Below are 16,531 nucleotides of genomic sequence, written 5' to 3'. Positions count from 1 at the left end.
AGAGAATGGTGGTACTATAAATACTAGATAAGATCGAAATATAAACAAGTTGATATGATTATCATAATGACTGTTCAATTGATACAAACGTGCTTAGAAACAATACAGTCTGACAAATATTGTATGAACTGTTTCCATCTTATTTTTTAAAAAATTGACTGGCCTTCTGCACATATAATGATGCTGTTCTAAATATATTCGTGTGCCCACATTTATGTGAACACAAGGTCTGAATGTCCTGAAATTATTATGTCATTTTTCTCTCTTTAACTTGATAAATGTTCACTGTTATCAAAACAGATTAAAGAGGATGTTAACAATAAAACTATGAAAACATTTAATTGTAGGCCCTGGGTGGACTGCAAAGTATCTAGATGTGCACTTTAATTATCAAGGCAAACGTGATTGGTATAGAATGAGTACTTGATGTCTGCGTGGACCAGGTAGGCACTGAAGGGCCTTTATCTGACTTGTCAAACTCTTCTAACTCTTCTTCGAATGGCGGGGACCTTATAGTGACCACTCATAATTATGTAACAAACTACTTCTGGCAAAAGTGTAAAGAGCCTAAGATTAAAATAAATGACAAAGAAATTACAGAGAAAATTAGAAAATATTATCAGAATCAGGGTCAGGATTTATTGTCATGAACAGGACATGAAATTCGGTGTTTTGTGGCAGTAATCATAGTCCAAACGTACATATTATCACCATCTTACAGCGTTACTATAAATAGCATGAAAAGTAAGGCAGCATCTTTGGTTCACTGATTATTCCAGAATCTGACGGCAGCAGGAAGAAGCTGTTCTTGTTATGTTGAGTGCTCTTCCTTAGGATCCTGTACCTTTTCCCTGATGGTAGGAGAGTGAAGAGGGCATGGCCTGGGAGGTGGGGGTCTTTGAGGATAGAGGCTGTTCTTTTAAGACACCGCCTCACGTAGATATCCTTGATGGAGTGAAGTCTGGTGCTTCGGAAGTCACAGGCCGAGTTAACAACCCTCTGTTTATTCTTATCCTGAGAGTTAGTATCTTCATACCAGGCAGTGATGCAACCAGCCAGAATGCTCTCCACTATACACCTGTTGATGTTTACAAGAGTCTTTGGTGACATACCGAATCTCCTCAGAAACCTCACAAAGTATAGCCACTTGCAAGCCTCCTTTGTTATTCCATCACGTTGAAGCAGCGCAGCCAGAGTTTGAACTTGTCAGATGCTTCTGGTGGCCGCGGGTCGATTTCCAGCCTCTCTGGTCTTTGCAAGGTACCTCCTCAATACCCAACCCCAGCAACCCGGAGAGACGGCTGAGCCTTACCTGGGGCACCTGCGAGAATTGGCCCTACCGTGTCTGGCTAAACCCGAAGTAGGCACAAAGGAGATCAAGAGGCTGATCCAGGATGCCTTTGTCCAAGGGCTATGCTCGAAGGTCATCTGGCAGAAGCTACTGGAAGATAGCATCAACGCCCTGGTCAAGACTGTGGAAGTGGTCCGAAGCTTGGAAGCTGCAGCCATGCACATTGAAGCCTTCAATTCCAAGCTCCCCCAGGTTCCCTCATGGCCGTTTCACATGGCAGCTGCAGCCCCAGACCAGCTGTTGAAGAGAACATCGCTGCGGCGGGCGCCCGACGCCCCTGTAAGTACCATGGATCCTGGTGTGGGTCAGACCGACGATCGCGCCAGAACTGCCCAGCTAGGAATCGGTACTGTTCCCGATGTGGCAAGAAAGGCCACTTTGCTAAAGTGTGCCTCTCAAAGTCAGCCAGCAGTTCAGCACCCATCTATGACCCAACCCCCCACCTCCCCCCCCGGACCCCTCCACGTGCGCGTGACGGGCGACGCCATTGTCCCCGCTAACACTTGCGCCTTCCCCGACCCCGATGATGCAGCATCTGGCCCCACCAGCGATGATCGACGCATGTGCCCCGTGTACCCGGACCAGCTCCCGTTCTCACCAGCGCTACTCACCAAAGTCTACAATTATGTCATTTCCGGCTTACGACGTGATGTCACTTCCGGCGGATGGAGTGATGCCACTTCCACCAGCCGCGATGACATCACTTCCCGTGGCACGACGATCATGGCTGTGGACGGAGGCCAGCCACGCCTCAGGCCCCCTCTTAGTGGCAACATACTGGGCCAGGTAGAGGCCGACACGGAGGTCCTCTGATGACGACGGGGACGACATGGTCAACACAGGCAATGACCAGGCAGCCCCACCGACACTCCCCACGCCTCCAAACGCCATCAGTTGCTGCACGCCACATTCCATGACTGACAACGACGTGGTCAACACGGCGATGACCAAGCCACCCTACCGCCACTCCCCATGCTTCTGGACACTATAAATCACCACACAAAACCGGAGAGCGACGACTCCGACCCTGAGATGGTCCTGGCTGCCACCACTCTTACTAGAAACATCCCCCACGACCTCAGACGCTCTATGATGAACATGCAAGTCAACGGGCAGGTAGCAAAGTGCTTGTTCAACAGTGGCAGCACTGAGAGTTTCATTCACCCGAGTGTGGCCCACTCTCTGAAACTAAAAGTCCACCCCATCACCTTCTTGATCGCCCTCACCGCCAAGGACAAGACTGTTGGTACCCTCAAGCGCTGCTCGGCTGATATAACTGTGGGGAGGGGAGACATACATGGGGTTCAGGCTTCTGGTCATGCCCAAACTCTGCACCCCAGTCCTCCTGGGCCCTGGATTTCCAGTGCCACCTGCAAAGCGTTACACTTGCCTTCGGGGGGGCCCCAACCTCCACTCACGCTACTCAGCACGCCGACCTACCAGCCTCGGCCAACCTGCGGCCTCTCCACACTACGCATCACCCCCCCGGTGCTTTTCGCACACCTTATTCCAGGCTGCAAGTTGATCGCCACCAGAAGTAGGCACTATTGCACCACAGACAAAGACTTTATCAAGGCGGAGGTGTGGCAGATTCTGCCAGAAGGCGTCATAGTCCAGTAACAGCCTTTGGAGAGCCCAAGTCCTGGTGGTCAAAGGGGGAAGTAAACTGAGGATGGTCATGGATTACAGCCAGACCATAAACTGGTACACCTAACTGGACGCCTACCCCCTGCCGAGGATAGCTGACATGGTCAATGAGATAGCCCGCTACTGGGTTTTCTCCATGATTGACCTGAAGTTGGCTTAACACAAAATCCCTGTCCACCTGAGGGACAAGCCCTACCCTGCCTTCGAGGCGGACGAGCGCCTGTACCAGTTCCACCAAGTTCCCTTTGGGGTCACGAACGGGGTCTCCGTCTTCCAACGGGAGATGGATCGTATGGTAGACCGGCACAAGCTGAAGGCGATGTTCCTGTATCTCGATAATGTCACTATCTGCGGCCATGACCAGCAGGATCACGATGCCCACCTGGAGAAATTTTTCCAGACGGCCGGGGAGCTGAACCTCACTTAGAACAAGGAGAAGTGTGTGTTCAGCACCACACGCCTCGCCATCCTGGAGTACATCGTGACCCATGGGGTCATCGGCCCAGATCCAGAGAGGATGCACCCATTAATGGAGCTACCTCTTCCCCCCATGCTAAACGCCCTCCGCAGGTGCCTTGGCTATTACTCGCAGTGGGTTCCCTGCTTCTCGGACAAGGTCTGCCCATTGGCCCAAGCTACAACTTTTCCCCTACCATCCGAGGCACAGGCAGCTTTCATGCGCATCAGGCAGGACATCGCAGATGCCACGATGCAGGCCGTGGATAAGGACTCCCCTTTCCAGGTGATGCCTCCAATGTAGCCCTCACTGGTACTCTCAACCAAGGGGGGGGGGGGGTGCCCCGTTGCTTTCTTCTCTAGGACCCTCTACGTTCCAAGCTAGGGCATTCCACCATTGAAATGGAGGCCCAGGTGATTGTGGAAGCGGTTTGCCACTGGCGCCACTACCTGGCCGGCAGGAGATTCACCCTCCTCACTGACCAGCAGTCCGTGGTGTTCATGTTTAACACTGCCCACAAGAGCAAGATCAAGACTTGACAAGATCTTGCGCTGGAGAGTCAAGCTGGCTACCTACAGCTACCACATCTAGTACCACCCGAGAAAGTTTAACAACTCCCCTGATGCCCTCTCTCGGACCCATACGTCTATACACGATGACAAGTTGCAGGCACTGCACGAGTCCCTCTGCCATCTGGGCGTCACCAGGTTGTATCATTTCATTAAGTCCCGGAACCTGCCGATCACCATCAGGGACGTCGGGGACATGACTGAGGCCTGTTGGGTCTGTGTGGAGTGTAAACCCCGCTTCTTCCGCCCGCCCCAGGCCCATGTCGTCAAGGCCACTCGGCCCTTCAAAAGCACCAGCATGGATTTTAAAGGGCCCCTGCCTTCCATGAACCGAAACTTCCTCACAGTAGTGGACGAGTACTCCCACTTCCCTTTCGCTATCCCTTGCCTGGACGCCTCCACAGCCACCGTCATCAGGGTCCTGGACCAGATCTTCACCATTTTTGGCTACCCTGTTTCATTCACAGCAACCGGGGTTCTAGCTTTATGAGTGACGAACTGCGCCAGGACCTGACAGCGAGGGGCATCACGACTAGTCGCATGACTAGTTATAACCCAAGAGGCAATGGACAAGAGCAATGTGAATACGGGTGGTCTGGAAGGCAGTCGTCCAGGCCCTCGTCAAAAGGGTGGGCTTTTGATTACTGGCAGGATGCCCTGCCCGAGGCACTCCATGCAATTAGGTCACTTCTGTGTACAGCTACCAACGAGACCCCTCATGAATGCCTGTTTTCATTCCCAGGAAGTCGGCGACTGGAATGTCCCTCCCAGCATGGCTCGCGTCCCCAGGACCGGTGCTCCTGCGTAAGCATGTACGGGCACACAAGGTTGAACCCCTGGTCGAGCAGGTTTTCCTCCTACATGCGAACCTCAACTATGACTACGTTAGGTTCGGCAGTTGCAGGGAGGACACCATCTCAACCAGGGACCTGGCACCAACAGGAGCACCCACCATTCCACAGCATCCTTCAGCCCAGGACGACACCGACTGGGCATACATCCCCGTTCCCAGGCAGCTATGGGGAGCACAGGACCTCCTTGACTACCAGGGGCCCACTTCAGCCGTGGGGACGAACATTCCTCCCCACCCATTCAATACGACTCTCACACCTCGACCCTGGCCCCCGCAGCCACGCACCTGCGCGGCACCACACCAGTCACTCAGACCCCTGCCGCCATCCCCCCCCCCCCACTTCACCTCTGACCAGTGACCAGGAGCCAGTGCTACGACGGTCACAGAGACTCCGGCGGTCGCCGGATTGTCTCAATCTGTAAATAGTGTATTTTGTATAGTGGGTGCGATTCTTTGTCACTGCCTCCCCCAGGACAATTTTAAAGGAGGGCGTGAATGTGGTGGTACACCGCCAGCCTACTGCAGGGGGCAACCTCTGTACCTGCAGGAGTGTAAGGGGATAGGACAACACCCGTCAATCAGTCGACCTGAATGGATCAAACCCCACCCGGTCGGGTGTCAATCACCCTCCGGGATATAAGTCTGCGCCGGTCTCCCGAGGCCTCGCTCGGAGTTGCTGCAGCCACAGCCAGCCTTGTGGATTAAAGCCTGTTGTACAGTCTTTACCTTGTGTGTGTGTGTGTGTGGTTCTGTCTGACAGCGCACCACAGATAGATTGCACAAATTTCTAAACAAGAGAATGCAACAAATCCTTCTATTCCATGTTGAAGTATTATCTACCCAACGTTTATTTTGTTGTTCCTTTAGGCATGTCCATTGAGAAAGTGCTTTTTACTGCAAACAAACAGGATTTGATCAAAATAGAGGGATGTAGCAAGAGGAATGGCAGACAAGTTATTTGTATCTGAAACAAAATGGGTCAATAGAGCCCCAACAATCGATGGGCCCGCCCCTTCTTGAAAGTCCATTATCTGTGCACGTGGTCAAAAACAAGGGTCATTGAGAAAAATGTGGTGGCCAACGCGGGCCATTCAGAATCGCGCTCCGGACTGACGTCACTATAGTTGATTGACAGGTGCACTGACCAATGAACTCCTGACAATTGAAGCCAACCAGGAAGGCGAGGAGGGGTGGGATGTTCGTGGCCGGCGGCGGCGGTGGACAGTGAGGGAAGAAGGTCGGTGCCTGGGTGGTCTCTCCGCCCGTGGAAATGAATCTTGCGCGTCGTTGGGCTGGAGGAGCATGGGTGCCAGAGACGTGCAGTGCTGACAAGGCCTCGGCTGGTCCGGGCCTGAGCGGGGCCTGAGCGGGTCCCGGGCCTGAGCGGGTCCCGGGCCTGAGCGGGACCCGGGCCTGAGCGGGACCCGGGCCTGAGCGGGGCCCGGGCCTGAGCGGGGCCCGGGCCTGAGCGGGTCCCGGGCCTGAGCGGGTCCCGGGCCTGAGCGGGTCCCGGGCCTGAGCGGGGCCCGGGCCTGAGCGGGTCCCGGGCCTGAGCGGGTCCCGGGCCTGAGCGGGTCCCGGGCCTGAGCGGGGCCCGGGCCTGAGCGGGTCCCGGGCCTGAGCGGGACCCGGGCCTGAGCGGGTCCCGGGCCTGAGCGGGACCCGGGCCTGAGCGGGTCCCGGGCCTGAGCGGGACCCGGGCCTGAGCGGGTCCCGGGCCTGAGCGGGGCCCGGGCCTGAGCGGGGCCCGGGCCTGAGCGGGTCCCGGGCCTGAGCGGGGCCCGGACCTGAGCGGGGCACGGGCCTGAGCGGGTCCCGGGCCTGAGCGGGGCCCGGGCCTGAGCGGGTCCCGGGCCTGAGCGGGTCCCGGGCCTGAGCGGGGCCCGGACCTGAGCGGGGCCTGGGCCTGAGCGGGGCCTTCCTTTTGGGGTGCTTTCCAATGGCCCCCACTCCACGGCCATTGTAACATTGTCACCTCTTCCCTCTAGCAAGGTAGAAGTACTGTGTCATGCTGAGGACATGAGGACCCTGCAACTAATCCAGACTCATGTCTCATCATTAGGCTGTCAATCCCATGTATGTCTTCCAGTCCACTGAATCCTGGCTAGAGGACCTTGCCAAAGGAAGTGAGGTCTAGTGCTTCTAAGATTGCTCTGTAGATTAAGTGTGTGGGGGTTGTCCAGAATGTCATAATCGAACCAATGGATATTATGGGAAGTAGGTGTTTTGATTGCACGTTCCTTGGCTTCAAATAGTTTTGATCAGTCCAATGGTTTGGACTGGACTGTGTGTGAAAGCAACTCTGTGGGCACTATGTGGGGGGTGGGGGGAAGAGAGAGACACTGTTTTCCTTCTTTTTCTTTGACTGTAAGGGGCACTTAGGCAATTCCAGCCGGTAGTGAATCCGTCTGCCTTGCAGCAGGCAAAAAGAAATTTCATGTAATAGGACTTTTATTACTGTGATAATAAATTGAATCTCGAAGTGCTGCATCATACTTGAAAGGCAGGTTTGAAAAATTTTTTCAACTCTGCAATCGTATTTACATTTTTTGTTAATTTCTCCAGAGTTACAATGCTGTTTTTGCCAGAACATATGTCCTCATTTCTGTTTTCAGAACTAAGTTTTCTTCCCCCCCCACCCCCCAAGGTGAATTTCCTAATTCCCTTGGTCTCTGTGACTCAGAATTTGTACTCTGACCTCTATGCATCTGCTCTCACAAATGATAAACATTGGTGATATTACTGATCTAATGACTTCAGGGTTTTAAATTTTAAAGCTTAAAAGATATTCTATCCAGAAGTAAAACACAAAAGTCTGCAGAAGTTGAAGTAAAAACACAATGCTGGAGAAACTCAGCTGGTCCAACTGCCCCCCCCCCCCCCCCCCACTCCACCAACCTTCCACCATTTTGTTTGGATGCCTTTCATCATTTTTTTCATATCTTGAGCCCAAAACCTTGGTTATGGATCTTTGCTGCCAAAAGTGCACTGTTTGACCAGCTAAGTCTCTCCAGCATTGTGTTTTTACTAGATATTCTATCCAATCTGGGTGCCATTTTTTTTAGCTGTAGTCAATGTTAAAAAGCCTTGATGGTCTTGATTACACAACAGCTTTGTCATGGGGCTAAATAATATAACATTCTAGCATTATGCAGTAATAGGATGATGAAAATGTCTAAAATGTTTTCTCTCCCTCTGCAGGCATCATGTGGCCTGTTTTGTGGGTTGCCATTCGTACGTATGCTCCCTACATAACTTTTCCTGTGGCTTTTGTGGTTGGGACAGTGGGATACAATTTAGAGTGGTTTATTCGTGGGAACCAACAACAACCACCAGTTGAAGAGAAGAGTATTTTTGAATTGCGTGAAGAAAGGAGGCTTGCAGAGATTACAAATAAAGATTGCACTGAAGTTCTAAGTTTAAAAGATAAGCTGGAGTTTGCACCAAGGGCCGTGCTGAATCGGAATCGTCCAGACACAGCCAATCGTAGCTAGCCCATAACAGCTGATGCAATGGAACAACAGTTTGTCTCTGAGGTACAGTTTCTGGAGATCAATGTCATTGAGTTTGAACATCTATCTAGCTTCCTCAGTTGTTGGACAGTGCATGAAAGACTTTCTGCGGGGCCTTGTTCCCTGGATTTTCATTGGTAAAAATTCCAGACTTTCTTTCATTCGCCAAAAGATGCTCCTGCTGTATGGAATCTATTTCTTTATGACAATCTCCTCCTCCCTTACTCCTGGCTTAGAATTGAAACTCCACGAATAGTATATTTTGCTTTTAGTAATTGAAATATCAGGATTCATTTGCTTATGCGTCTAATTAAAGTATATTACAGTTGAATGAGTAATGAAACCTTGACTGAGCAATTAACAGGATAAGTCTCATCGAGTTGGAAAACCTTTGACAAAAAGCATAACAGTTGTGCTTGAGACCTGTCATTTGCAGAAAAAAAAAGTTGCACAAAGTAACGCTTCCAACATTAAAGAAAGAAAATTGCAGTTCTCTCATTCTTTTCATGGCTTTGTATTGAATTTAGGAGCTAGTGAAATATTGTTGACATGCAATACCTAATGGAGTATAGAGAATGCACTCATCAGTTTGTATACAGCAAAGTCTCAATCTCGTAGCCACTTGTATACTGCGCTAACTCAGCCTTCCACTCACTTCTTCCCCATCCCAGCACATCGTTCATCACGTTTCAGAATGTTTTATAGTTGAAATGAAACCAAAGGGCAGTTCATATATGGGTCTTTTCATTCTTCTTGTTTATAAATCCTATTTCCCCTGGTAAATTTGTTGATTTCTTTAAGAGATTTAACATAGGGCAGAGCTGCCAAATGGTGGGAAACATAAGATCTTGGCATACAACAAAACAATTTTGTACTTGATTCTTCAAAACAAATTAGTAGCCCATTTAGGAAGCAAAATTTTTTTTAAATGCTGGAACGGTTCAGAATTTATTGTTTTGCAGCATCGTTATAGGTGAAAATACTGCTATAAATTACATTTTAAAACTAACTGAAAAGATTAGTGCAGAGGAAGAGAACGTGAGGTAGCACCTATGCTTCATTGGTTGCCCGTCTTTCAGTCCTGATGGTACCTGTAGTAGAGTGAAGCGAGTAGAGCCTGGGTGGTGAGGGTCCCGGAGGAAAGAGGCTCTGACCTCCCTCAGAAGATTAGACCACATTCAGAAATGTTGTAGCGTCTGCTATTAATATTCAGAATTAATATATCACTTTAATTATTGATACCAGAGCATTGTGTGTACATTGAACTTGTTATATTTATGACTATTGAGGAATATGCTGCTTATTGCAACTTTCCATTCATGTGAAAAGATACTGTAATTAAATTATATGGCAGAAAAAATGTTTTTAATTTGAATGATTTTAAGACATCGCTTTGATTAATATTAGATAGTCTGAAGCACAGAACTTGATATCAAATGATATTTGCATTCAAAGAGCAGAATCTGGAAGTTTTACCATTAATCACTTGCATCTTTTTTAAGTGCATCAAATTAATGGATGGTGATTAGATCATTTGATTGCTTGCTTTATATCTAATTATATACTTAAAGTAATTTCACTAGAGGATCACGTATATAGATGCCAATTTTCGAGGGTATTATATCTAAATGTAGCTATTGAACATGGAAGTTTTATTAAGATGACTTGTAAAAATACACAATGCTTGTTTGCATTCAAATGACAACTTTAATTTGATCATAGTTTTCGAATTCTATTAATAGTGAGATACAAGTCTTTGGATGATTAGCTTTAGTGCCTTTCAGATTGATATCAGATTATTACTAGCTCAGTTTTTAACTGTAATTGTATGAATTCATTACATTATTTTGAAAGCCAAGTTTATAGAAAAGTAAACAACTGTTGATGAAAGTTACCTTTTGTGTCCGTATCACTAACGGGTAAATAAAGGTAGAACGATGGCACAGCAGTTAAATTTTCAGGCAATCGTTGCAGAGACTTAAAACGCGGAGTCAAAATCTCATCAAGCCAGCAGTTGAATTTAAATTTAGTTAATAGCCTGGAATTATTTTTGAAATTTTCTAGACCAATTGGTTTTAGTAATTATGATTGCAGAAAACTATTGGATTGACATACAAATCGATTTGCTTCACTCCTGCCCTTCAGAGGAGGAAATCCACCTTCATCGTTGTCCTCCCTCAGCTAATTAATCAATGCTTGTCCGTTCTGAATGAGAAGCACTGACGGTAACAGAGCCGCTCTGAGTGGGAGATTTCATTGTCTTGGTTGCACCACCCTTTGACTTGAGCTAGTGCTGCACTCCTGGGTCTGCAGCAGAATCCAATGAATGAACATGAAGGATGTACCTAATTGACCTTGTTCTTGACAATCTACCTGTGTAGTAGATTGATGGCACAAATGGGAATTCCACTCCAATGTCCAGCAGAGATCATGGCATTCTCTAACATCACATATTTACTAAATGGGATGGACTGAGAACAGGGGTGAAATCCATAAAGCACTGGAGGCTGTCAACAGCAGTAGAAATGAGCACAACTACAATCTGTAATCTCATGGTTCATCGCTTTACTCATCATTGATATAAGTAGTACAAAGCTAGAATATCAACCCTGCTTCAATAAGGAGTGTTGAGGGGCTTTGTTTGCAGTAAAATGTAAAATACACGACTTCCTGCATGTTGAACAGCAAAAAGAGAATTCAGTAAATGAGTTCAGTGATCTCACAACCAATGAGCCAAAGATTTGTAGTCCTACCACATATTATCATGAATGGTGGTTGACAATTAAGCAGCAAAGCAGAAGAAGGGGCTCCAAGAAGATGATTCATCCTTGATTGTAGGGCTCAGCAAGTGAGTGTTGAAGAAAAGGCTGAAATATTTGCGACTCCATGTAACCAGTAGTGCTGAATCTTGAAGTCTTTCTTTTAAAACCCACAAGATGTAGGGGAAGAATTCAGCCATTCAAATCATGGCTGATGCATTTTTTCTCTCAACCCTATCCCGTATTCTCCCCATAATTTGACATCTTACTAATCAATCTCTGCTTTAAATATACCCACAACCATCTGTGGCATTGAAATCCACAGATTCACCACCCTTTGGATGAAGAAATTTGTCAACTCTATCTGAAAGGAATATACTTTTTTTCGCAAGAAAAGGCCCCTTTTATTCCCACCCGTGGCCTTCTGCTGGTCAGCCAATCTTTTGTACATACTGTTCTCTTCTTTGTCTCTTTGGCTTGGCTTCGCGGACGAAGGTTTATGGAGGGGATAAAAGTCCACGTCAGCTGCAGGCTCGTTTGTGGCTGACAAGTCCGATGCGGGACAGGCAGACGCGGTTGCAGGGGAAAATTGGTGGGTTGGGTGTTGGGTTTTTCCTCCTTTTCCTTTTGTCAGTGAGGTGGGCTCTGCGGTCTTCTTCAAAGGAGGTTGCTGCCCGCCAAACTGTGAGGCGCCAAGATGCACGGTTTGAGGCGATATCAGCCCACTGGCGGTGGTCAATGTGGCAGGCACCAAGAGATTTCTTTAGGCAGTCCTTGTACCTTTTCTTTGGTGCACCTCTGTCACGGTGGCCAGTGGAGAGCTCGCCATATAACACGATCTTGGGAAGGCAATGGTCCTCCATTCTGGAGACGTGACCCACCCAGCGCAGCTGGATCTTCAGCAGCGTGGACTCGATGCTGTCGACCTCTGCCATCTCGAGTACTTCGACGTTAGGGATGAAAGCGCTTCAATGGATGTTGAGGATGGAGCGGAAACAACGCTGGTGGAAGCATTCTAGGAGCCGTAGGTGATGCCGGTAGAGGACCCATGATTCGGAGCCGAACAGGAGTGTGGGTATGACAACGGCTCTGTATACGCTTATCTTTGTGAGGTTTTTCAGTTGGTTGTTTTTCCAGACTCTTTTGTGTAGTCTTCCACAGGCGCTATTTGCCTTGGTGAGTCTGTTGTCTATCTCATTGTCGATCCTTGCATCTGATGAAATGGTGCAGCCGAGATAGGTAAACTGGTTGACCGTTTTGAGTTTTGTGTGCCCGATGGAGATGTGGGGGGGCTGGTAGTCATGGTGGGGAGCTGGCTGATGGAGGACCTCAGTTTTGTTACCTTTCCAGTAATACCATGGGCTCCCATCCTATTATCAGCCTCAAGTGTAGCATCTTGTCAAAGCTCTTCTGAAAATCCAAATCAGCATTCATTGACTCTTTATCCTGTTCATTACTATCATAAAGAATTCCAGAGGATTTGTCAGGCAAAATCTCTCCTGAAGGAAACCACGCTCTCCTCAACCTGTTTTATCATGTACCCTGAAACCTTATTCTTAATAATGGACTCTCAAATCTTACCATCCACTGATGTCAATGGACTCCAGAGTCTATCCCAACCTGACCATCCATAGATTGGAGGAAGAACACCTTGTTTTCCATCTGGGCACTCTCCAGCCACATAGTATTAACATTGAATTCTTTGATCATCTTTCTCTTCCCCTTTTCCTGTCTTTCCAGTTCTCCCCCTTCCCACTCACTCACCCAGCCATCCATTGCTGCTGCCCTCTCCCTCCTTTCTCCTATTATCTCTTTTTGCCACCCTCCCCCCCACCCCTACTTTTTTTGTTCAGATGCCTGCCGGCATGTTCTCACACCTTGATATCTTGATGAAGGGCTCAAGTCTGAAATGTCGGTTTTGTATCTTTACCTTTACTACATCAAGGACACTGTTCACCTGCTGAGCTTCTCCAGCATTTTGTGTTTTTACTTCAATCACAGTATTTACATATTTTCATGATTTACTTCTGACTCTAGAATCTTACCAACCACTGATAACAGCAACACAAATTAGGGATATTCCACTAAAGGTTGCAAAGTGTTCCATTCCATTCACAACTCCTTAGAATGTGAAGCAACTCAGGCCTTTACAACATGGGCCTGGGGTGGGCGGAAGAAACGGGGTGTAGACTCCACACAGATCCGGCAGGCCTCGGTCATATCCCTGATGGTGTACGGCAGGTTCCGGGACTTAATGAAGTGGTATGACCTGGTGACATCCGGATGGCAGATGGACTTGTGCAGTGCCTGCAGCCTGTCATCGTGCATAGACGCGCAGGTCCAAGATAGGGCATCGGGGGAGTCGTTAAACTTTCCAGGGCGGTACTGAATGTCGTAGCTGTAGGTTGCCAGCTCAACTCTCCAGTGCAGGATCTTGTCGTTCTTGATCTTGCTCTGTGGGTAGTGTTGAACATGAGCACCAAGGCCTGCTGGTCGGTGAGGAGGGTGAATCTCCTGCTGGCCAGGTAGTGGCACCAGTGGCTGACCGCTTCCACAATCACCTGGGCCTCCTTTTCAATGGCGAAATGCCCAAGCTTGGAGCCGTGGAGGGTCCTAGAGAAGTAGGCGACGGGGCGTTTCCCCCCCTCCCCCTTGGTTGAGGGTAGCAGCGAGGGCTACCTTGGAGGCATTGCTCTCCACCTGGAAGGGGGAATCCTCATCCACGGCCTGCATTGTAGCTTGGGCCAGTGGGCAGACCTTGTCCGAGAAACGAGGGATCCACTACGAGTAATAGGAGAATAGGCCAAGGCACCTGCGGAGGGCCTTTAGCGTGGGGGAAAAAGATAGCTCCATTAATGGGCGTATCGTTTCTGGATCTGGGCCGACGGCCCCATGGGCCACGATGTACCCCAGGATGGCGGGGCGGGTGGTGCTGTTGTCAGTGAGGTTCAGCTCCCCGGCCCTCTAGAGGAATTTTTCCAGGTTGGCATCATGGTCCTGCTGGTCACGGCCCCAGATAGTGACGTTATCTAGATACCTTTAGCTTGTGCCGGCCTACCATGCGATCCATCTCCCGTTGGAAGATTGAGACCCCGTTCGTGACCCCAAAGGGAACTCAACAGAACTAGTACAGGTACCCGTCCGCCTCGGGATGGGAATTTGGTGATACACCGACTTCAGGTCAATCGTGGAGAAAACCCAGTAGCGGGCTATCTCATTGACCATGTCGGCTATCCTTGGAAGGGGGTAGACTTCCAGTTGGCTGTACCGGTTTATGGTCTGGCTGTAATCCACGACTATCCTCTGCTTACTTCCCTCTTTGTCCACCAGGACTTGGGCTCTTCAAAGGCTATTATTGGGCTCTATGCCACCTTCCGCCAGGAGTCACCGCACCTCCGCTTTGATAAAGTCTCTGACTGTGGTGCAATAGCGCCTACTTCTGATGGTGATCGGCTTGCAGCCTAGCATAAGGTGTGCGAAGAGCGCCTGGGGTGGTGATGCGTATTGTGGAGAGGCTGCAGGTTTGCCGGGGCTGGTAGATTGGTGCGCTGTATGATGTGAGTGGAGGTTGGGCCCCCCCCCCCCCCCCCCGAAGGCAAGGGTGACAGTCTACAGGTGGCACTGGAAATCCAGGACCCAGGAGGACTGGGGCAGAGTTTAGGCATGACCAGGAGCCTAAACCCCGTGTATGTCTCCCCTCCCACAGTTATATCGGCTGAGCGTCGCCAGAGGGTACCAACAGTCTTTCCTTGGTGGTGAGGGCGATTGAGAAGGTGGTAGGGTGGACTCTTAATCTCAGGAAGTGGGCCACGCTCGGATGAATGAAGCTCTAAGTGCTGCCAGTGTTGAACAGGCACTTTGTTACCTGCCTGTTGACTTGCACGTCCGTCATAGAGGTCGTGAGGGATGTCCCTGGTCAGAGTGGTGGCAGCCAGGACTATCTTGGGGTTGGAGTCATCACTCTCTGGCTGTGTGTGGCAATTTACGGTGTCCGGAGGCATGGGGAGTGTCGGTAGGGCGGCCTGGTTACTGCCTGTGTTGACCCTTGTTGTCGCCGATCGTGGGGTACGGCGTGCGGCAACTGATGATGTCCGGAGGCATGGGGAGCATCGGTGTGGCGGCCTGGTCATCATCTGTGTTGACCACTTTGTCATCGTTGGGGGCCCTCCGTGTCGGCCTCTGCCCAGCCCAAAATGGCAATGGCACACGGGGGCCCGCAGCGTGGCTGGCCTCATTACCCAGCCGTGTTCGTCGCGCCGGGGAAGTGACGTAAAGTCGTGAGCCAGAGGTGACGTCACTGTAGTTTTCAGTGAATGGTGCTGGCAAGGGCGGGGGCTGGTCCAGGTGCTCGGGACACACGCCAGGATCATCGCTGGTGGGGCTGGATGCTGCACCGTTGGGGTCGAGGAAGGCGGAAGTCATAGCGGAGACAATGGCGCCGCCCGGCACGCACAAATGTGTCTGCGGTGGTGGGGGTGGGTGGGGGGTTCATAGAGGGCTGCTGAGCTGCCGGCTAGTTTTGAAAGGCACACTTTAACAAAGTGGCCTTTCTTGCCGCATCGGGAACAGTACTGGTTCCTAGCCGGGCAGTTTTGGAGTGATCGTCGGACTGACCCACACCAGGACAGTACTGTGTGATGTCTCAGAATCAGACACACACAAAGTAAAGACTGTACAACAGGCTTTAATCCACAAGACTTCCACAGAGCCAGACTGGCCGTAGCTGCAGTAATTCTGAGTGAGACTTCGGGAAACCACCACAGGCTTGTATCCCAGAGGGATATTGGCACCCGACCAGTTGGGCCTTGATCCATTCAGGTCGACTGATTGACAGCCGGCCAGGTGTTGTCCTGTCCCCTGACACTCCTGCAGGTACAAAGGTTTCCCTCTGCAGTAGGCCAGTAGTGTACCACCACAATATAAAATTAAATTAAGGAATATTAAAGCCAAAACTGTGGTAAAGGCTCTGGAAAGATTTTTCATAGTTTTTGGATTACCTAAAGAGATCCAAAGAGATCAAGGGGTTGTTTCAGCAGTTGATTTATAAATTGGGAATAAAACAAATCACTTCATCTGCATACCATCCTGAAACTCAGGAAACTTTGGAAAGATTTCATTCTACTCTTAAAAATATGATGAGGATTTATTGTCTGGAGAATGGAAAACATTGGGTTGTAGGTATTTTTGTTATTTGCAGCAAGGGAAGCTGTGCAAGATTCATTATGTTTTAGCCATTTTGAAATTGTGTTTGAACATCAGGTTAGAGAATCTTTAATGTTGAAAAACGAACAGTGAAGATTGAAATTGTGTTTGAACATCAGGTTAGAGAATCTTTAATGTTGAAAAACGAACAGTGAAGATTGAAATTGTGTTTGAACATCAG

The 16,531-nt window shown here is 49.4% G+C and overlaps 1 protein-coding gene across 2 annotated transcripts in view; it reads left to right on the top strand.

The window, feature by feature from the left end:
- The first annotated feature begins 6,049 nt into the window (after positions 1-6,049).
- The window catches only part of smim12 (small integral membrane protein 12), a 33,498-nt gene continuing 23,016 nt past the window's right edge, over positions 6,050-16,531 (top strand). For both annotated transcript variants that reach the window (XM_069895774.1, XM_069895775.1), the window contains exons 1-2: positions 6,050-6,114; positions 8,079-8,413. In XM_069895774.1, coding sequence (XP_069751875.1) covers positions 8,084-8,371 — 288 coding nt within the window. In that variant the 5' untranslated portion in view covers positions 6,050-6,114; positions 8,079-8,083 and the 3' untranslated portion in view covers positions 8,372-8,413. The remainder of the gene's footprint in view (positions 6,115-8,078; positions 8,414-16,531) is intronic.

This window comes from Narcine bancroftii, chromosome 8 (genome assembly GCF_036971445.1).
Source record: "Narcine bancroftii isolate sNarBan1 chromosome 8, sNarBan1.hap1, whole genome shotgun sequence".
Classification (NCBI taxonomy): domain Eukaryota; kingdom Metazoa; phylum Chordata; class Chondrichthyes; order Torpediniformes; family Narcinidae; genus Narcine; species Narcine bancroftii.
This window is presented reverse-complemented; position numbering and strand designations above follow the sequence as displayed.